At 50.6% G+C, this 20671-nt stretch overlaps 1 protein-coding gene across 3 annotated transcripts; it reads left to right on the top strand.

The window, feature by feature from the left end:
- Window positions 1-703: 703 nt before the first annotated feature.
- On the top strand, window positions 704-20498 carry Ano9 (anoctamin 9). Of its 3 annotated transcripts, XM_050136981.1 has the most exons (24): window positions 2341-2450; window positions 10694-10768; window positions 10992-11117; window positions 11230-11375; window positions 13022-13068; window positions 13165-13223; window positions 13312-13385; window positions 13600-13734; window positions 13836-13932; window positions 14103-14163; window positions 14258-14340; window positions 14441-14545; window positions 14624-14776; window positions 14856-14892; window positions 15071-15182; window positions 17101-17158; window positions 17247-17344; window positions 17442-17584; window positions 17682-17834; window positions 18579-18726; window positions 19272-19373; window positions 19449-19542; window positions 19648-19760; window positions 19853-20498. In XM_050136981.1, the coding sequence occupies exons 1-24, from the start codon at window positions 2445-2447 to the stop codon at window positions 19878-19880; spliced, it is 2253 nt and encodes a 750-aa protein (XP_049992938.1). In that variant the 5' UTR covers window positions 2341-2444; the 3' UTR covers window positions 19881-20498. The 3 variants fall into 3 exon arrangements, with proteins under 3 accessions (XP_049992936.1, XP_049992937.1, XP_049992938.1); XM_050136979.1 differs by lacking the exon at window positions 2341-2450 and adding an exon at window positions 704-844 and having other exon boundaries at window positions 14441-14776; XM_050136980.1 differs by lacking the exon at window positions 2341-2450 and adding an exon at window positions 1046-1100 and having other exon boundaries at window positions 14441-14776.
- Window positions 20499-20671: the final 173 nt, after the last annotated feature.

Raw genomic sequence — 20671 nt, 5'->3', positions numbered from 1 at the left:
GTAAACATAGTTTGTTTCGCCCACTAAATCTTAGGCTCCTGCCTGGTTGGTGGTACGTATTGGAAATCCCAGAGTTCGGGAAGCTAATGCAGGAGGAACACTGCAAGTTCCAGGCCAGTATGGGCTCTATAGTAAATTTTAGTGAAACTTCATCTCAGACAATGAAAGAAGAAAGAAATAGAGAGGATGGGGTGGGGAGCCCGTGTCCTGGGCAGGTTCAAGTGGGACCTGGCAGAAAGACAAACAGCTGTAGTATGTATGGGTCTTAGTTTGGATTCAACCTTTGCAGATTCTCTTACTGGTTGTTTGAGACTGTCTGTAGGTTGAGGCTGCTAGGTACTGAAGGGTCCTACTTTCTTCCTTAGGAAAACAGAGCACATTCTCCAGGCTTCTTTGCCTTTGTATAGTTATGTGACCAGACATGTGAAGGGATGGAGTACCCTCCGTTCTTCTCTTTTTCTTCTAGTTGCGTGTGGATGCAATACTAGACGATTGAGCAGCTTTCTTAGGGAGAAATGACAGTTCCCTGCTGAAGGACTACACATCCCAGCATCCCTTGCAGACTACAGAAGTAATTTCCACCCCTGTAAGGGGCCACCTCCCATTTCCCTCGGTAGGCATTTTGTCCATCCACACATGTGGGTGACATGATGCCCCCTTGCTATGAATAAAACCCCTCTTTTTACCTTCTGTCTCTCAACAGCTGCCTTTTAAAGACCAAGAGTTTAAGGTGGCAAAGCCTAGTAAAGAAAACCTGGGCCCTTGAAAATTATGGAGTGAACGTATTAGTCCTCATTATCCAACTCTGGACTTCCTTCTTAGGAAAGAAAATACAGGAATGTGTGTAAGTCACTACCATTTCCATTCGTTACCCATATGCTAGTATATCCTTCCGGACTGGCTTCATTCCTTACACCAGGGATTGGAGCTTTTTGATAGGATTAGCAGGATTAGGTGTGGCCTTGGGGAAGGAAGTGTGTCTCTGGGGTTCTCTCTCTTTCTGCTTTGGGATCGAAATGTAATTCTCAGCTACTGTACCAATAGAGTACATTGTGGTAGTGCTCCCTGCCATGATGATAATGAACTAAACCTCTGAAAGTGTGAGTAAACCCCCAGCTTGCTTTTCTTTCTTTCTTTCTTTCTTTCTTTCTTTCTTTCTTTCTTTCTTTCTTTCTTTCTTTCTTTCTTTTTTGTTTGTTTGAGACAAGGTTTGTCTATGTAGCCCTGGCTGTCCTGGAACTAGCTCTTATAGACCAGGCTGGCCTCGATCCGCCTGCCTCTGCTTTCCAAGTGCTGGAATTATAGGTGTGCACCACCACCGCCAGGCTTCCAGTCTTCTTTTGTAAAAATTGCCTTGGTCATGGTGTCTCTTCAAAGCAATAGGACAGTGACAAAGAGTGTTACACAGTTTGCTCTCTCTCCCTCTCCTTTCTCCTTCCCTGGTTTCTGGTTTTTTTTTTTTTTTTTTTTTTTCCTCTTTGACCACTCACAATTCGATCCCGGAGCCTGTGGCTGCCACTATGCAGAAGTAGGAGCATGTCACTCTTCTGAGAACCCTGAGCAAGTATCCATCAGCTCAATGTTTGAACTGCAGGATACTAAAACATGGTGACACAGTGTTGAGCAGGTGACATTGGGTGCCTTCTGGCTGCCAGCCACCCTGTGAGACCTTCAGAGATCCTGTCCTGACTATCAGCCTCCTTCCTGTTTCCTCAGCTTCTTATTGGTTTTCAGACCTGGCAGGTGTCATGTCTATAATGGCATTTACAGCTCAGTGTCCTCTGTCCCCTCCCTGGTGGAGGCCGTTCACCCCTTGCCAGCTTCAGTGTCCTCAGGCTGCTCACGCTTGTTGGTTACTCCTAGGCTGCCCATAGCTTTCTCCAGCAGCTGCCTCCTTGCAGGCTTCACAGCAGGGCTCATGATCTCAGGGCCAAGACTTCAAGGTTTCAGGAGCCCAGGTGTGAGAAGAGAGTTCCTTTTGGGATCTATCTTGCCGTCCCCTCCCCCGCTTTCCTCCCTCGGGGGTCAAGAGTACATTTGAAGGGTCAGAAATGAACTCTGCAGATGTCTTGAGGACAGGTGCTACTGAGTACCTGTTTGTTAAGTCATCTATGTTACCCTTCTGGAAGGGGGCAGGTGTCACGGACCCCACCTTACAGTCAATGCATGCCTGCAGGGAGGATGATAGGGATCGAGATGTAGTTCAGTGCTTTTCTGCCCTCTTGCCCCACCTCACCCCTGAAAGGAAGATATTGGGGTTGCTGGATTTTCTTGGCGGGTCTGCGGCTGGCTCCTCCTCCGCACACTAGGGCAAGCTGTCGGAGGAGAGGGCGGGGCAAATCACACACGGAAGTCAGGTAACAGCAGGCAGCCTGGCAGCCACTCTCATACCTGCCAGCACCAGCATCCAGAGCCCCACGTTGACTCAGCGACCAGCCACCAACATGCAGGTGAGCCTGGGTTCTAAAGGGACATGCCTTCAGCCCCTACAGGTGCCACCCTTCCTTGGAAGGTGGCAGGCAGTTCCCAACAACCTGCCATCCAGGGGGAATGTGGCTAGAGTTGGATCCAGACCTATGGGGAATGAAGTCGCTTTGTAGCCCTATCTTGGAATTCTGGAGACTCCAGGGCTGGGCTTAAGGTTTTTGTGAGTGTGTGACTTAGGGTTTTTCTGCCAGCGTTGTCTGTGCAAGGTGAGGACCGAGATGCTGTGGTGGAACCCCCAGACCTAGGGCTTGCACCGAGAGGGAGGGACTATGAGCACTATGATAGACTGGCCTAGGCAGCTGTGTGCCACGCTCCAAGCAGGGGCCAGCTCTAATGCCGAACTCGAAGCCTAGGTATAGAGCAGAAGGTGAGATTTGTGTGTGTATGTGCGTGCATGCATGTGTGTTTGTGTGTGTGTGTGTGTATGCGTGCATGTATGTGCACGTGCATGCGTGTGTGTGTGTGTGTTTTGGGGGGTGCTTTTTGGAAAGCATCACTTCTCTTGTCAACCGAAAGGCCACCTGTGGCAGAGACCAGCACTGGTCTCCCCAGGGAGGAGGGAAGGGCGAGGTAGAGAGTGAAACCAGTTTCCCACTCAGGCACCAGGCCTACCAGAGCGGGCTGTGTGGGTGGCTGCTCCCTCTGCTTTTACTCAGTCCTCTCGCTGGGCCTCCCAGAACCCAGCTCTGGGAACTGCCTTCTCAAGCCAGCAGCACATAGACACCCCTTAGCCTGGCCCCAGTGCCCCCCTGCCAGCCTCTTTTCCAAGCTGTTTGGTGATGCAAAGGGAGAGTATGAGCCTTTCCGTCCTCAGGGAACCTGGTGGTCCCAGCTCCTGTTGGTCCTCAGGGGACCTGGTGGTCCCAGCTCCTGGTTGGTCCTCAGGGGACCTGGTGGTTCCAGCTCCTGTTGGTCCTCAGGGGACCTGGTGGTCCCAGCTCCTGTTGGTCCTCAGGGGACTTGGTGGTTCCAGCTCCTGCTTGGAGCTGAGCCTGCTCTCCACTGTGTAAATTTCTTCCATGGTTCTCCATTGTTTTTGTTGAAGTCCATGAAAGCTTCCATGCTCTGGCTTCTGTAAGCTACTACCCTCACCTGGCAGCTCTGCCCTTGCCCTTTATACTCCTACAGAATGGAAGCGCTGAGGACTTAGTCACCAGGAAGAGTGACTACCAAGTTCCCAGGCATGTTGAGGACTGAGTCCTGTCAGGACACGCATGTGGAGGGTCAGAGGACAGCTCTTTGGAGTTAGTTCTCTCCTTTGACCGTGTGGTCCTAGGGATCAAAATGAGGCTTGTTGGCAGGTGCCTCTATCTGCTGAGTGATCTCACTGTACTGAGCTCTTGAGAGCATTAGCTACTGAGTCTCTGAAGGGTTGAGAACTGAGTATAACTTCCAGGTGCAACCTGCCTCTCAGGACTGACCCACGCACATTCCCCTCTCCCAGAAATGCCGCTCCAACCCCCTTCCCCTCTTGCTAATCTCTTGCCTTACGAGGTAAAGACTGGGACCATCGCTCCCACCAGGTAGACGTGACTCCAGTCCCTATGTGCACCCACGCCAGGCACCACCCTCCAGGGTTCAGCACTGAGAACACGGAATGAATCGCCTGTTTAGTGTCTAGGGATGAGCAGATGGCGGGCACACAAAGGGATGGACTGATGGAAGACAGGTGGTTACAGTCAGCTGCAAGGAGAGATGTGGAGAGAGACAGAGGCCTCGGGAGTTCCTAGGAGACAGAGGAAGCAGAGATGGTGGCCGGAAGGCAGTGGGTTTGGGAAAGCAGACCCCTGGGCAGTAGAGGTGGCCTCTATGTTGCACATGGTGGTGGAGCTGGTGGGTCTCCCTGTGGATAATGAAACTGAAGAGTAATGTAGGCCTTGGAGCCCTAGCAAGGGAGGTAAACATGACCTTAGGGCCAGGTGGGCCACAAACGGCGTGGGAAGTGAGGTTCACATGTCCTTTGCGTGTGACTGGGATGCTGTCCTGTATGTATAGCATGTACCCACAGGTCAGGCTTGCTTTGGAGACGAATGGCGGGTGTTTGCACATCTGTACCTTCTGTCTGTAGTGACCAGGAGGTGGAGAGGAGATGGACAGTAGGGAACAGGACTGCCCAGCTCTGGCTCTCTGCACTGCTGATCTCCAAAAGGAGGTTCCTTAGGTGCTATGGTGTCCCACTCCCTGGAGGAGTGGCCTGTGTCCATAACAAGGAGCTGGGGTCCTAGATGAGCCCTGAACCTAGATGAGCCCCAGTCCACTGTGTATGGCCTGCAAGACTGGGGGTGGGAGGGGCTGGGTAAAATGGCAGAAACCTTAGTGCCTGGGCATGTGACTTTCTTCATTCTTTCCCTGTCCACGTATACTGTCAGGGTTCTTTATTGAAGAGGTGATATCCTTAGATTCTATAGGCGAGGAAACCGAGTCTCTGAGAGGGCTGATCACACCAGAGCCAGGGTATCTGTCTTCCTAAGTTTGAATCCTAGTCTGGCTAGTATATGGCAAAGTTGGCACTGAAGGTTGACGGCTCCTGCTGAGTGTTTTGGTTCATCCCTGCCCCTGCCTTGGGTATCCCAGAGTTTCAGGAGGCCACACAGCTTCTTGGAGGTGAAACTCAATGGATTAGCAGCCAGAGGTTTTGAATATTTCAGGAACACTGAGCAAGCGGCTAGGCTGGAGGTAAAGGTACCTTCACCAGCTGGTCCAACACTAACAACCCAAGGTCGTCCCAAGATGCTCATGAGTATCATCATCCACTGGGGACCAGCAAGATGTGGCCCTGTGGCTCTGTACACACTGGCCCTGGACTGCCTGACCTGTCTGCGTGTTGTGGCCATGGATGGGTTGGTAAGCCCAGAATGCATGAATGCAGAACTTGGTGTCTGGACCTGTCTTGCTATGGGCTGGAAATGGATGAACCAGGGCTAACTAAGGGATCTCTGGGCTAACTGATAGGTTGGCCACTGTCCCTGTGCTGTGGTGGCAGCTAAAAGCTGGTGCAGCCCCCAGCTATACATATATTGCATTGCCATGTATATATAAATAGTGGTCCTGCCCAGAGTGACCTCAGCTACACTGACTGAAGTAACATCCCCAGCCCCATGAGGCTCCAGGTAATTGTTCCAAAGCTGCACAATCTCTAGTGGGAAGGGGCTTTCTAGTCTAATTTTTTTTGGCTGACTAGAGACAGCCTCTGAGTCCAGCCTTCAGAGGTATGCTTTGTAGACAATCTCCTTTTCCCTAGGATCTGTCTCAGTTTAGATTCCCAAGTCCTATAGGTTCCTAGTTCTGTCCTAGGTCTCATCTCCACTCTAGTTTGTTCCAGACATTTTTGGGTGTGGGAAGACATTTTTTAAAAACACGTATATTTTAAATTGGGGGGTTTTGTTTGTTTGTTTGTTTTTTCGGGACAGGGTTTCTCTGTAGCTTTGGAGCCTGTCCTGGAACTAGCTCTTGTAAAGCAGGCTGGCCTCGAACACACAGAGATCCGCCTGCCTCTGCCTCCTGAGTGCTGGGATTAAAGGAGTGTGCCACCACCGCCCGGCTTGTTCCAGACGTTTTAACACTTTGGTTCCACACAGATAATTCTTGCATATGGAAAGGAAAGCATGAGAGGACACCTGCCCAGGTTCAAAGTCAAAGACATCCCTTAGGACACTTGCTGAGCCCTTGTGGTGGGTGGATTACTAGGCTGGGTGCCAGGGACATAAGGGTCCCCTGACTACCTATCCTGTTGGTTGAGATGTCCCAAGTGGAGACATGGGTGTTCACCCTGTCTTGCAGCTCTAGTGTAGGTTTCTCTCCTGGAGAAGTTTCCAATACTGCCCACAATACCTGAATACAGGTTTTTGTGGGAAGTGGATGGGAAGCCAAGAGAGCCCAGAAGTCTGGGGAATTTTGTCAGAGGGAGAGAGGGTGGGAGCAGACAGACACGCCCCCTTGGGATCCCTGGTAAACTGCAAAGTATAGCACACGAGTCTGTGTGCACACAAGATGAAGTTCTGAGGCTTGTGCTTCCTCCAGCAGCTAGATGGAGATACAGGCAGAGGCAGCACCAGCCCATCCTCGAACCAGAAGCTCCTTGGGTATATATGAGTGTGTGTCTGTGTTCTCACGGGGGTAAAATAGGATGTAGATTCAGCAACAAGACAAATGAACAAGCAAATAAAACAAAGCACCTTAGGTTAAAATGGATTTCAGATAAATAACTCCCCCTCCCAGTATAAGTATACTTATACTTAAAAACAAACAAACAAAACTCCTTCATTTTGTTTTGCTTTGAGACAAGGTCTTGCTATGTAGATTAGGCTGGCCCCAAACTCACCACCACCCTCTGAATTTCTGGCGTGTGCCACCATGCCCATCCCAAAGCCTGTTTGTCTATCTGGAATTCCTACACGACTGGGTGGCCTGTATTTTACCTGGCAGCTCTTGAACTGGCCTGTTGGAGCAGTATGGTGAGACTCTCTGGAGGAGGTAGAAGGAATGTGCTTGGGTAGGGGAAGCAGGAGCCAGACCTGGCATTGGGGTGACTTCAGGGATGGTAAGATGCAGTGTGAGGATAGAGGCAGGGGTCACTGAAGATGGGCACCGGGAACTGGTAACAAGACTCAGTGTCTATGAGAAGAGCATCCCAGCCTGCTGAACAGCCAGAGAAACAGCTTCGTTTGGCTCAGGTGCCTAGAAGGTACCTGAGTGTACCTACTTCTGGGACACTGGAGCCACAAGGTCCTTGCCATTCTGGAATCCCTCTGGAGACCTTCCACCGACCCCTGTGTGTTGCTTTTAGGGGCATGGACAGAACTGTATCACCATGTGCACAGAGCCAAGGGACACATCATGCACTACAAAACTGGCATCCTCAGCATCTGCGAAATGCCGTCTTCTTAGCCAATGTGTCTGCCCATTCAACCCCTCCCTCGGCCCTTACTCCATCAGGTTTGGGAAAGCGCAACCTACTCCAACCTGCCTGGCAGCCCCCACATCCCCAATTCTCCCTCCCTGCTTCCTGCAGACCACGCCCTCAGGGAAAAAGCCCCAACTGCCACTTAACTTTAGTCCGTAAGCACCTTGTTTGTTGAGAGTAAATGAAGTCCCAAGAACCCAAGACCCAGCACCCACTGAGACAGAGACCATGAGGCACCCATTGCCCCCTCCATTGGTAGTGTCGTTTTGTTTTTGTTTTTTTGAGACAGGGTTTCTCTCTGTAGCCTTGGCTGTCCTGGAACTCCACTCTATAGACCAGGCTGGCTTCAAACTCATGGAGATCTGCCTGCCTCTGCCTCCTGAGTGTGGGATTAAAGGTGTGCGGCACCATCGCTGCCACCAGCACCCAGCTGATAGTGTAGTTTTATTCCATCTGTGGGTGTTCCTAAAGATGCACCACATTACTGTGCTACTGAGGCAGGAAGATGAAAAACTTGAGACCAGCCTGGGATTCATATTAAAACCCTATGTAAGAAAAACAAACAAGCAAAAAACCCAGGCATTAGTGTCCTATGCCTGTAATCCCAGCACTCAGAAGATGGAGGTGGGATGACCCTATTTCAAGTTCATCTTCCCTCCTAGCCAATTTGAGGCTTGGGTTACATGGCTTGGGTCAAAAACTCAGAAACAAACAAACTGGATTGGGTATGTAGCTCAATTAGTAGAAAGCCTGCCTACCACACATGAAACCCTGGCTTCAAGCCCTAGTACCATATAAACTAGGCTTGGCAGTGTCTGTCAGTAATTCCAGGGCTGGGGACATAGAGGCAGGAGGATGAACAGTTCAAGGGCTTTTTGGACTACATAGTGAAGTTAAATCAATCCGGGCTATATGAAACTCTATTTCAAAAAATAAAACAACATTACAGAGGCCGTGGGTTCAATCCTCAGCGTGCACAGAGTGGCTTACAACCGTCTGTAACTCTTGTTCTGGAATCTGATGCCCTCTTATTTAACCTCTGCTGGGACCACGTACACACATGGCAAACAGATATACACAAAGTCAAAACATGTGTACAATAAAGACAAATAACGATATAAAAAATTTAAACAAAACAAAATAGACCAGATGTAGTGGTATGCATTTTTAATACCAGAACTGTGTATGCAGAAGCAGATGGATCTATGTGTTTGAGGACAGCCTGGTCTGCAGAGTGAGTTCCAGGCTAGCCAGGGCTACAAAGAAAAAAAAAAAAAAAGCAGGTTGGTAGGTTGGAGAGGTGGCTCAGTGATTAAAAGCACTGCTCTTTCAGAAGATCTAGGTTTGATTCCCAGCACCCACACAGTGGCTCACAAACTTCTGTAACTCTAGTTCCAGGGGACCTGACAACTTCTTATTGCTTCTATGGGCACCAGGGTCAAACACAGTGTACAGGCATACATGCTGGCCAAACACCCATACATGCAAAATAAATTAAAAAGTTAAAAAGCAGCTGGGCGCACGCCTTTAATCCCAGCACTCGGGAGACAGAGGCAGGCGGATCTCTGTGAGTTCGAGACCAGCCTGGTCTACAAGAGCTAGTTCCAGGACAGGCTCCAAAGCCACAGAGAAACCCTGTCTCGAAAAACCAAAAAAAAAAAAAAAAAAAAAAAGATAAAAAGCAGAGCTTTAATTGTTACTTGCTTTTCATTTTATAAAGAAGTATATCTTGCTAGGGACTTGAGAGATGGCTCAGTGGTTATGAGCACTGGCTGCTCTTCCGGAGAACCCTGGCTTGATTTCAGGCCCCTACACGGTGGCTCATAAAAATCTGTAACTTCTCTGGTCCTTCTGTATTACCTACACAGCTGCAGATCTGATGTCCTCTTCTGCTTTCCATGGGTACACAGGCTCAGCCGGCAAAAATGCAGGCAAAATACCTATTCTATGCACGTCTTTTCAAAAAGGCATTATGCTAGATGTAGATTCCCAAGGTTCGTTTTCTTAAAAACAAGCTTATTTGAGATTTAGGTTAGTAATAGAGCTACAAGGTCATTCTGGTGTCCCTCAGCCCTCCACCAGCTCCCACGACAGCCTCAGAACACACCTGTGCTGCCCAGCACTCTCAGCCACACACCCTTGTCTTGTCACTCAGGATTCTGTGTGGCTTTTAGTTACCGTCTTCTTTATTTTTATTTTTATTTTTACTAGCCTTGGTGTTTTGGCTGTGTGCACGTCTGTGTGAGGGTGTTGGATTCTCTGGAATTTGAGTTACAGACAGGCAGCTGTGAGCTGCCATGTGGGTGCTGGGAATTGAACCCCGGTCCTCTAGAAGAGAAGTCAGTGCTCTTAACCACTGAGCCATCTCTCCAGTCTCCATCTTCTTAGCTTCCCCTTAAGATACTTCCTCCTCTTATCTTGGTGACATGACTCCTGGACACTCTCCACGTGACCCTCTGAACTTCTCTGAGGACTTAGGTGAGGCGGATTATAGGCATCCGGCAGCAGGACCATCGCTCACTTCCACAACCAGTCATGCGTCCCTGACTGCCATAGATCTAAGGGGCAACCACAACCTTCCTCATATGGATTGAGGCGATACTGGTGCCCACTATGTTTCCCATGCTCACAGCTTTCTCTAGGCACTGAATCTAGCCCAGAGTGGGGAGAGATGCTAGCCCATCTCCCAGAAGATCTGGGGTCCCCACTGTGGTCCAGTAGTGAACCACTCACAAGCTTCAAGTCCTCCAAATTCCACTCATGGCTCTCAGCACTGGGGAATAGGCCTGTCTTGGGGGATCTGTGTTCTCAAGGATGGCCTGGTCACAGGGTCCACTACTGCCAATTAAAATTCCAGTGTAAAATGTTCCCCAAGTTTGTGTGAACTCTTAGCAGTACACAGTGCATCCCTGATGTTCCCTGACTTTGGCATCCTCAGACTCTGACCTGCCCTTCCCTGATTCTCTGAGGTTGCCATTTCTTCACCCATTAAGAGCTCGCTAGGCCTTCTTTCAGTGACATCCCTGTCTGTCGTGGAGGAACAGGGCTGTCTGACCTTCCTGGAAGCCCTGAAGGAACTCCTTGGTGTTACCACACAGACTCTGCTGGTTCTGTTGTCACCCTCTGCTCCCTTGTGACATCCTCAACCTCACCTCCACCGGGAATGACCTATTTGCCAACTAGTTTCTGCAGACCACCCCCCAGCTTGGTGTAGAGTAGGGAATCTTGCTGCTTTGTTTACCAACTCAGAGAATGTAGGAGGAGAACTACATGCTCATCTCCCCATTCCTCTCTGTTCTCCAGGGTGATGAGAGCCTTCAGATCTTTGTGGGGCAAGAAGGGGACTGCTTGCCACTGATGGAAAGGGGAACTTGTAAGGTGAGGCTGATCAGACCTCCCACGCTTGATTCCATCGGCTCCTCACCTACTCTGTGTATCCTGTGTTTGGTTATGGTCCTACACCTCTTCCCATATCCATATCCTATGCTGGCTTTCTGTCCCACACCCTTTCCTATCCTGTGTCTTGCACTAGGTTCCACATCTACATTTCTTCCTGTCTCTGTCCAGTGTTCTGTTTCTATCCCGTGCCTTCTTCCTCCAGCTTGAGGACTCTCATCAATGGGACTGTGTCCTGGTGGCTGATCTCCAGACCCAGAAATCCGAGAAGCAGGTCCAGAGGCAACGGCAGTTCCTGGAGAAACTCGAAAGCAAGGGCTTCCACTACAAGGTGGGTTAGTTTGCATCAGGGGCTGAGTCATGGGGAATGCCACATCATATGTCCCAGGAACAGGGGACAGGATAGTGGCTGTGGATGAGTTGGTTCCCCTGTGGCTCCCAAGATAATAAAGGACCAGAAGAAGGTGTTCTTTGGGATTCGTGCTGACAGTAGGATCTTTGACCTGTACCGGACTCTTCTCATGAAGCCCGAAGATCCTGGCCCCAGAGCCAAACTGAGCAATATTAACTCCATCCCAGTTACCACAAGGTGAGGATGTATCCAGAGCCCAGCCAGGAGAACCCCTGCCCTGTGTCCAGGCAGAACAAGGGCCACATCCCGCCTGAGGAAGGACAATACAGCTCCATACAGTCTTAGCGTGGATGTCACAGAGGACCAGGCCCCACTTTTTGAGCAAGGCTCTGTGCCCCAGGATTCATTTTGTAATAGTAATAATGACAGCTTGTACCGGGCTTTTCTTTTTGGCCACCAACCAGCTCCCAAATCCTGACATGGAGACTTATTATTAGTTTTGAATTCTCGGCCTAGCTTAGGCTCGTCTCTGGCTAGTTCTTTTTAACTTAAATTAACCTGTTTCTCTTCTTCTATCCTTTGCCTCATGGCTTTTTATCTTTCATCCCTTCTTTATACCTTATATTCAGTTTCACATGTCTGACGGCGGCTGCCTGGCTTCTGCTACCGGGCATCTCCCTTGCTCTCTCTTTTCTTCTTCCTCTTGTTCTCCCTGACACACACACACACACCTAGATTTCTCCTTCTACTTATTCTCTCTGTCTGCCAGCCCCACCTATCCTTTCCCTGTCTAGCTGTTGACCATTTGGTTCTTTATTAGATCAATCAGGTGCCTTAGGTGGGCAACGGAACAAATGCAACATTTGTAAAAAATGCAGCCTAAACAAATGTAACACACCTTTACACAGCATAAACAAATATAACACACCTTTGTACAGTTCAAATAATATTCCACAGCATAAACAAATGTAACACACCTTTACACAATTCAGATAAATAATATTCCACAACAACAGCTCACTTCTTGACATCCTGTGCGAACTCCTAGTCATGGTTTTCCTTGAATCAAAGTCAGCCCTGAAGTGAAGACACCCCTTCTAGTCTCTGAGGTCTTTATCTCCCATAGATCTCTTCCTCATCAGCTCAGAATCCCCTCTCTGGACATCTGGCTCCTGGCTATCTGATAGGGACAGCATCCTGTGTCCCCAGATACCTGCTCCTCCATGAACATTCATGCACCCCTTTCTGGTCCTTCTGTGTCACTTACCCACCCCAGGCAGCGCTATCTGGGGGCTTATCTAGTTGACTTTGGCAAAGGACAGTCAGGGAATTAGGAACCAGGCAACAGAGTCCTGTGAACACAGAATTTTTTGGTACTGGGGTGGCTTGAGGGGAAATCAGAAGCGTAGAGGCACCTTGATTCAGGGCACAAGAAAGACAGACCCGCAGAGGGGCTTTCCATGTGTTCACAAGGTGACTGTATCTCAGACACTGAACTTGTATCTGACTGAGTATGGCTCTCCAAATGCCTGTGTGGCCTTGGGCAAGCTACCCTAACCTCTGAACATCAGTTTTCACATAAGCAGAAGGCTTCATAACCACATAAGAGGGCTTGTGCACATTAACACTCAGCATGCACAAGTGCGTGTGGTAAGAAGTGGGGGCTCGATGTGGAACCCCAAGAGTAGGGGCAGGACCCTGTCCTGGAAGCCAGGCAAACCTGACCCGAGCAGGGTTTCAGGGCGATTTATGGCCTCTGGGTTCTGGTCAGTATTGCTGGAGTGCCTCTTCCAGAACAGAGAGGGTGGAGAACAGGGCCTTAAGGGGCAGGGTCCACTAGGCTATCATGGGGCCGTTCTGATCCTTAGATTCTTGGGTTTCAGGATCCGAATTGTGAGCTTCATCGTCAACAACAAGGCAAAACCCGGTGGTAAGCACAGATGGACGGGTGGCCGAGGAGGGTGATGCTGTGGGCTGGATTCTCCTACCCTCCGCTGTTCTCTGACAGGTTCCCTGTAACCCCTAGATACCTTTGAGGATCTAGTGAAAGATGGAGTGTTTGAGACCATGTTTCCTCTGCACGAGGTGAGGGGGTGACAAGTTCAAAACGAGCCTGAGGGTGGGAACCTGAGGTAGGATGCCAAGTTCTCATGGCCTGTCTTCCGTGATGCAGGGGGAAAAAGAACTGAAGAGAAAATGGGCCCGATGGAGAAACATGTTCCGGAAACAGCCGATTGATGACATTAGGTAAGACCACACCAAGCCGTTCACCTCTGTGCCACATCTGTGCTCAAACCAGATAACCTGTGACCCAGTAAATCCAGTCCTAGGTGACAGAGAGAGTCCCCACTTACACCGATGCCAGCAGCCCCCCCTCCCCAGCCTCTCTTCATATGCCCTCACCCCATCAGGTCCTGAGGCCACTGGGGAGGGTGGCCTTGATGGGGAAGCTTTCCCACAGGAACTACTTCGGCGAGAAGGTGGCCCTGTATTTCGCCTGGCTTGGCTGGTACACCTACATGCTGGTGCCTGCTGCTGTGGTGGGCCTCGTCATCTTCCTGAGTGGCTTCGCCCTCTTTAATTCCAGCCAGATCAGGTAGGTGGGCTGGGGCTCGAGGCCTGCAGTCTCACCGAGGGCTAGCAATGGCTGTGGGAGCCTGCACCTGAGACTCACTGGTCTCGTCTCTTTACTCCCAGCAAAGAGATCTGTGCGGCAGACGACATCTATATGTGCCCCCTTGGTGACAACAGTCACAATTACCAGCCACTCTCCGGAATGTGTGCTTTTGCGAAGGTTTGGTGTTACTAGAGTCTTTCCAGGGCGTATGCAAGGGTTGGCACAGTTTGTCCCTCTAGAAGTGGGGAAGACAAGGCACCGGGATGCCCTGAAGAGCCAGGCTCTCCCTTCCCCGTTGAGGTCATGGGTAGGAAGTCCAGCATGAGCCTTTCTGCTCCTCTCCTCAGCTCACTCATCTCTTTGACAATGATGGCACTGTGGTGTTTGCCATCTTCATGGCTCTGTGGGGTGAGTTACTGCTGGGCATCCCTGCAGGGTCCTAGGGCCAGCCAGCCTGAGCTCACCCCAGGTGTGCTGTGACACTTCCCTGTGCTCACCACAGCCACAGTGTTTCTGGAGATCTGGAAGCGGCAGCGCGCCCGTGTGGTCTTGCACTGGGACTTGTACGGATGGGATAAGGAAGAGGTAGGATGGGGCCATCGGCATCAAGGCTGCCTGTTTCCAGTGTCCCACGTGGCCCATACCTGTGTCCGTGTATCTGAGGCGTGTCTGGTGACCTTCCTAGGAAGAGATGGCCCTTCAGCTCATCAACTGCCCAGACTACAAGCTGAAGACCCATCACCACTCCTACCTGAGCAGCACCATCATTCTCATCCTGTCCCTGTTCATGGTACTGCCGGGAACTGTGCTGAGGGCTGGAGACCCAGCTATCTCCATCCTTCATGGCGGCCCCCCCCACCCTTCGCAGATCTGTTTCATGATTGGCATGGCCCATGTGCTGGTCGTCTACCGTGTGGTGGCCGCTGCTCTGTTCAGCAGCATCATGGAGCACCAGGTGACGACTGTCGTGGTGGTGACCGGAGCCGTGGTGCATTATGTAATCATAGTCATCATGACCAAGGTAGAAGTCAGGCAGGGGGAGCCCTGGGGGGCTCGGCTGAAGTTCTAGGTGACTCCCGCTTGGTTCCTTCTTCCCTCAGGTCAACAAATATGTAGCCCTGAAGCTTTGTAGCTTTGGTGAGAAGAGGCCAGCCTCTCTCTGGGAGCTGGGGAGGACTCGGGGCTGAGAGTCATGGAGCTGTGATCAGATGTGGGGTGGGGACTTCCTGCTTTTCTGGGTCCTCTCACTTGAGAGGTGTAGGTCACGATGTCCTATCGGTCTAGGGAAAGACAGGATGGCCATGTCTCATTCCAGAGGATCCCAGGACCTTTTCAGAGCGAGAGAGCAAGTTCACTGTCAAGTTTTTCATCCTGCAGTTCTTCGCCCACTTCTCTTCTCTCATCTACATCGCCTTCATTCTGGGCAGGTATGTCCCCACTGTCCCAATTGCCCGTCCTCCGCCCCGGCCCCCAGCTCCCTTGGCCTCAGCTTGCCTGGCTTGTTTCTCGCTTTTTAAAGTGGCCAGATCTTAGTTACACACCTTCAATGCCAGCACTCGGGGCGGAGTGGGGGGCAGGTGGCTTGGTTTGACCTAGGCTCGCATTCCGTATTCTCGTTCATGGCACTCCTGCTTCGGTCTTTTGAGTGCGGGCATTGGAAGTGTGGCCACCGGATGGGACGGGAAAGCAGACGCTTTTAAGCACAAAATGACACTGTGTGCAGTCACCATGGGGAGTTACAGAGGTCATGTTCAACAGACCTTGTCTGGATGCATCTGAGCCTGTGCACACCTAGAGTAAGGTGCCTCAGAGTACCGTCCCCTCCTGCCATTTCTTTCCTATTTTTCTCAGGTACTTTTCTATGGCTTTGATAAAACACCAGAACCAAGGCAACTTACAAATAGAAGCATTTAATTTGGCTTAAGGTATCAAAGGTTAGAGTCCATGATGGCAGAGCAGAGGAAACCTTAGAGCTCACATCTTGATTGACAACCACAAGACAGACTGAGAGAGAGAGAGAGAAAGAGAGAGATTTCAAACCTCAAAGCCTGCTCCAGTGACATTATCTTCAACAAGGCCACACCCCCTAATCCTTCACAGTGTTACCAACTGGGGACCGAATATTCAAGCCTATGAGTCTATGAGGGGCATTCTCATTCAAACCAGCACATTCCACACCCTGGCCCCCTGTGACAGGACCCTATCACAACACCAAATGTGTTCAGTTCAGTTTCAAAAGTCTCTATAGTCCTTCAGTCTCAATGCTTTTAAAAGTTCAAAGATCAAAGTCTTCTGAGACTCAGGTAATCTTAGTGCCCTGTAAAACAAAAAAGCAAATTACATACTTCCAACACACAGTGACACAGAATAAACATTACTGTTATGAAAAGGAGAAGTAGGGATATGCAGAAGAAATACTGAGCTGGGTGGTGGTGGTGCGCACCTTGAATCCCAGCACTTGGGAGGCAGAGGCAGGCCAATCTCTTTGAGTTCAAGGCCAGCTGGTCTATGGAGCTAGTTCCAGGACAGTTAGGGCTACACAAAAGAAACCCTGTCTTGAAAAACAAAACAAAAACAGAAATATTGGACAAAAGTAAGGCTGAAAAACCCAGCAGGACAAACTCCAAATCTTGTAGCTCCATGTCCCTTGCTTGTCAAAGTGTTTACATGGCTCCGGCCTCCCGGCTTTGCTGCCTGCAACACACTCTCTCCCTCGAGCTGGGTCCACTCCCTGCATGGAGCTCTCCTTAGCAGATATCCCATGGCTCTGGCACCTCTAACATCTCCAATTCGATCTAGGCTTCATTTTCAGAGTTTCCCACAATGGCCTCTCAGGGACGTCGGGAAGGGACTCCTCTGTCACATGCCTGGCCACAGCGACTCTCCTTAATTGTAGATTACACGACCCCTTGCTTGTGTATCTTTTATGACTTTAAAGACAAAATAATGTGGATGACACTGTCAGATTTGACGTCAGACTTGGGGTGAACCCTAGAACCCATAAATCACATTCATGGCAGCTTTATTGTTGGTATTTATTATTTTTGTTTGTTTCTTTAGTTTTTTTTTAAAAAGATTTTTTTAATTTATTATGTATGCAGTGTTCTGTCTGTATGTATGCCTGCAGGCCAAAAGAAGGCACCAGATCTCATTACAGATGATTGTGAGCACCATGTGGTTGCTGGGAATTGAACTCAGGACCTCTGGAAGAGCTCTTAAACTCTGAGCCATCTCTCCAGGCCCTGTTTCTTTATTTTTCAAGATAGGGTTTCTTTGTTATAGCCCTGGCTATTCTGGAACTTGCTCTGTAGTCAGCTTCTTCATTGGCCTTGATTTTCTCCCCAGGATCAATGGTCACCCTGGGAAGTCCACGCGCCTGGCCGGCCTGTGGAAGCTAGAGGAGGTCAGTCTGTCCTCAGACCCCACTGCCTAGTTCTCGAGTCCCTCTCCTCCCTTGAGCGCCATCCCTGACCTTCACAATGGCCCCACAGTGCCATCTCAGTGGCTGCATGACGGACCTGTTCATCCAGATGGCCATCATCATGGGGCTGAAGCAAACCCTGAGCAACTGTATTGAGTACCTGCGCCCGTGAGCACCTCTTTCTACCCCACCCCAGCCTCCTATAGTGCCAGTCCCTGTGCCCTGCCATCTTTCTGTATGTCCCACACACTCTTGGTGCCCGCAGGTGGTTTGCCCATAAATACCGCTTGATGCGGGCTTATAAACGCGGCATTAAGTCCAAAGACCCAGACCTGGAGGAGTGGCAGCGTAACTACCGCATGAATCCAGTCAACACCTTCAGCCTGTTTGATGAATTCATGGAGATGAGTACGTAAAGCTCCAGCGGGCTGAACAGATGGGGTGGGTGTGCAGGGTGAGAAGTGGGGGGCTGTCCTGGACCCAGGAGGACATGTCCACCCTGCAGTGATCCAGTATGGCTTCACCACCATCTTTGTGGCTGCCTTCCCACTGGCACCGTTACTGGCACTCTTCAGCAACCTTGTGGAGATCCGCCTGGACGCCATCAAGATGGTCAGACTACAGCGGCGCCTGATTCCTCGCAAGGCTAACGACATAGGTCAGAGAGCACACAAATTGTACAGTGGAGGAGAACAGTCAGCGTGCCGGGAAAAGCAACGTCCAACCCTGGGTTTTTCACCAGTCAATGCCGGGCCACCCTGAGGCAACTTGTAATCGCTGGGGCCCTTCCCCTTACTCCAGAGACAGATCCTAGATTTTCCAGCTATGGAGACTAAACCTCATGAGCTCAATCCCTAGAAAAAGGCAGACTAGAGTACACCCACCAAGGCCCTCCCCCGAGCCTCCAGTATCTGGCTGAAGGTCTTGTGACCTTCAAGGGGACCATGAGGAAGAGCTGGAGTCTGATCCACATGGGAGGGAACAGAGAGTCCAAGGCTTCAGTCATCCGGACTTTCCATAGTGGGAATGACAGGTGTCCGGGAAGCAGGGTTTAGCTGCTAGATGTGGGGAGAAGCATTAGGAAGAACCATAGGCTAGGGCCCAGGTTACGAATCCTCACTCGGGTGGGGTCCAGGAAATAAACAACCTGTCGAAGAGTTCCAGGAAGGATGGGATGGGGAAAGCTGAGTCCTTCACTGCTTATGTTAAGGAGAAGCGCGTACAGCCATACCACGTCTGTCTTAGCTGGGGATTTCCTTGTAGGTAATCTGGCCCACATGGCTACAATAGGACCGTGAATGGAGAGCTCACAAGGTTCCTTAACCAACCAGCTTCTAAGTTTTTAGGGTGGGAGCCTACCAATGACCGGGACGGGCTGTTTCACTTCCCTGCTGTGGTTCAGGGACCTGGCTGCAGGTACTGGAGACCATTGGAGTGCTGGCAGTCATTGCGAATGGGATGGTCATCGCCTTCACCTCCGAGTTCATCCCCAGAATAGTCTACAAGTACCACTATGGCCCATGCACGCAGAACAGGAACTTCACAGCTGAGTAAGGCGTTAAACTGTCAAGTCCCCCCCCCCCCCCGAGACACTGGCCCTTCCTTCCGGTTAAGCCCTCGGAGCCCAGACCTGGGACTCCTCTGGGTATATCTGGGTGCTACCAGGGCTATCTGAGGCTGCAGTGAGGCTGGGACTTGGCTACTCCTTGAACTGTCTACATGACTTACATACCTTGGCTGGATCCCAGGAATAACTGACGGAGCCTTGGTAGGGGGAGAAGTACCAGGCCCATTTGGTAATGAGCAGCCAGTACCTAAATGGCTTGCCTGCGAAGTGATCCACCTCTGCCTTGCTTCCGGCACGGGAAGACAGAGCACAAATGTGTCTCGCTCCCTGCAGACTGGGGCTCTTTGCGTCAGCCCTAGCAGCTTTCTTCCAGCCTGGCAGGGAGGACGGTTGGTGGCCCCTCAGCCCTCTTTCACCCCTCCCCAGTGTGGCCTTCCATGGTACGCCCTCCCCTCGTGCCCCCTAGATGCAGGTGAGTTCTCAGGAGAGGCCTCAGGCCACCAGGGTCCCACACTTCTCTCTCTCCAGCTGCCTCGAGGGCTATGTCAACCACAGCTTGTCCGTCTTCTACACCAAGCACTTCCAGGACCATGGCAAGATAGGAAGCCAAGCAAATGTGACTGTGTGCAGGTTTGGAGCCTCTTATCTCCCATAAAATGCCCTCCAAACTCCCGAGTCCTGACTTTAGGGACTTCCCTACTTCAGGTACCGGGACTACCGAAACGACCGTGACTACAATTTGTCTGAGCAGTTCTGGTTCATTCTGGCCATCCGGCTGGCCTTCGTCATCCTCTTTGAGGTGGGCAGAATTGTGAGGGAGCCTAAGTAAAGGCAGGTCTCACTTTTCTTTCCCAGCCCCCAAATCCTAACCTGGCTGGGTCTCTCTCCTCCCTCCTCCCCGCAGCATGTCGCCTTATGTATCAAGCTCATTGCTGCATGGTTTGTGCCCGATGTGCCCCAATCAGTGAAGAATAAGGTTCTGGAGGAAAAGTACCAGATACTTCGGGACAAAATGTGGTACGGATGCAGTGGCCCATTTGGCTGGGGGCAGGTCTGTGTCTGGGGACAGGCCTGGCCCCTGACCCGTACCAACGTCATCCTTCCTGTAGCTTCAGTTCTAGGAGCACAGACGTGTAGACCACCCGAGGCAGCGGAGAAATGCTGATTTCCAGGAGCCTGGACTAGGAAGGAGGCCCCATCTCTGCAGCTTGCCTCTGTCCATGACAGTGTGTATGTGTATGTTGAGGGAGGCTGTGAAAAGGTCCATGTATATGTAGGGTCCTCGGTGGTCTACATATACGTCAGTGAAAGACGATCATAGGAGGTCCTTGAATATGTGTAGGCATATTTGGGCTCCCTAGAAACATACATTATATGTTATATATGTTAACCAAGGGAGACTCTTGGATACGTAGGGGATCACTGGAATTCCATGTATATTTGAGGGTATTTATGATCGGCACAGATGTGCCTGTGGAGTTTGTTCTAACTTTCCTAGGGTTCGAATGTGTCACAGACCTGACTTGAAACTCTTCAGTGACCCTGGGTAGTACCCATAGAACTTTAGGCTGCTCGTAAGATCCCACTGTAGTAAAATTAGCCCGAGTTCCACGGACCTCCTGGCTTCTGGGCCCCAGATCCTGCTCTGTGGCCTCCTACTTGGTGGGAAGCCCAGAGAGACTAACTTCTGCCCTCTGCTCCCCCATCGATAAAACTTTTTACAAACAAAATAAACCTGTGTGTATTGATCTCTGAGCCTCACGGTGTAGATCCAGTTTCTAGGTATTATTTCTGCCCTGGGCTAAACAGAGGAGGGGTGCTCAGTGCCCGGCAAGTCTGAAGTGTGGTAGCCTCAGGCCATCTGGCTTTTCTCTCATTTGCCTCATCTCTTAGGCACAACTTATTGAAGAAGGTTCTCCTTTCCAAAT

The sequence above is a fragment of the Alexandromys fortis genome, unplaced genomic scaffold, assembly GCF_014885135.2.
Source record: "Alexandromys fortis isolate MF-2015 unplaced genomic scaffold, M_Fortis_MF-2015_v1.1 scaffold_3, whole genome shotgun sequence".
Classification (NCBI taxonomy): domain Eukaryota; kingdom Metazoa; phylum Chordata; class Mammalia; order Rodentia; family Cricetidae; genus Alexandromys; species Alexandromys fortis.
Note: the sequence above shows the minus strand (reverse complement) of the source record. Positions and strands in the feature narration are given on the sequence as shown.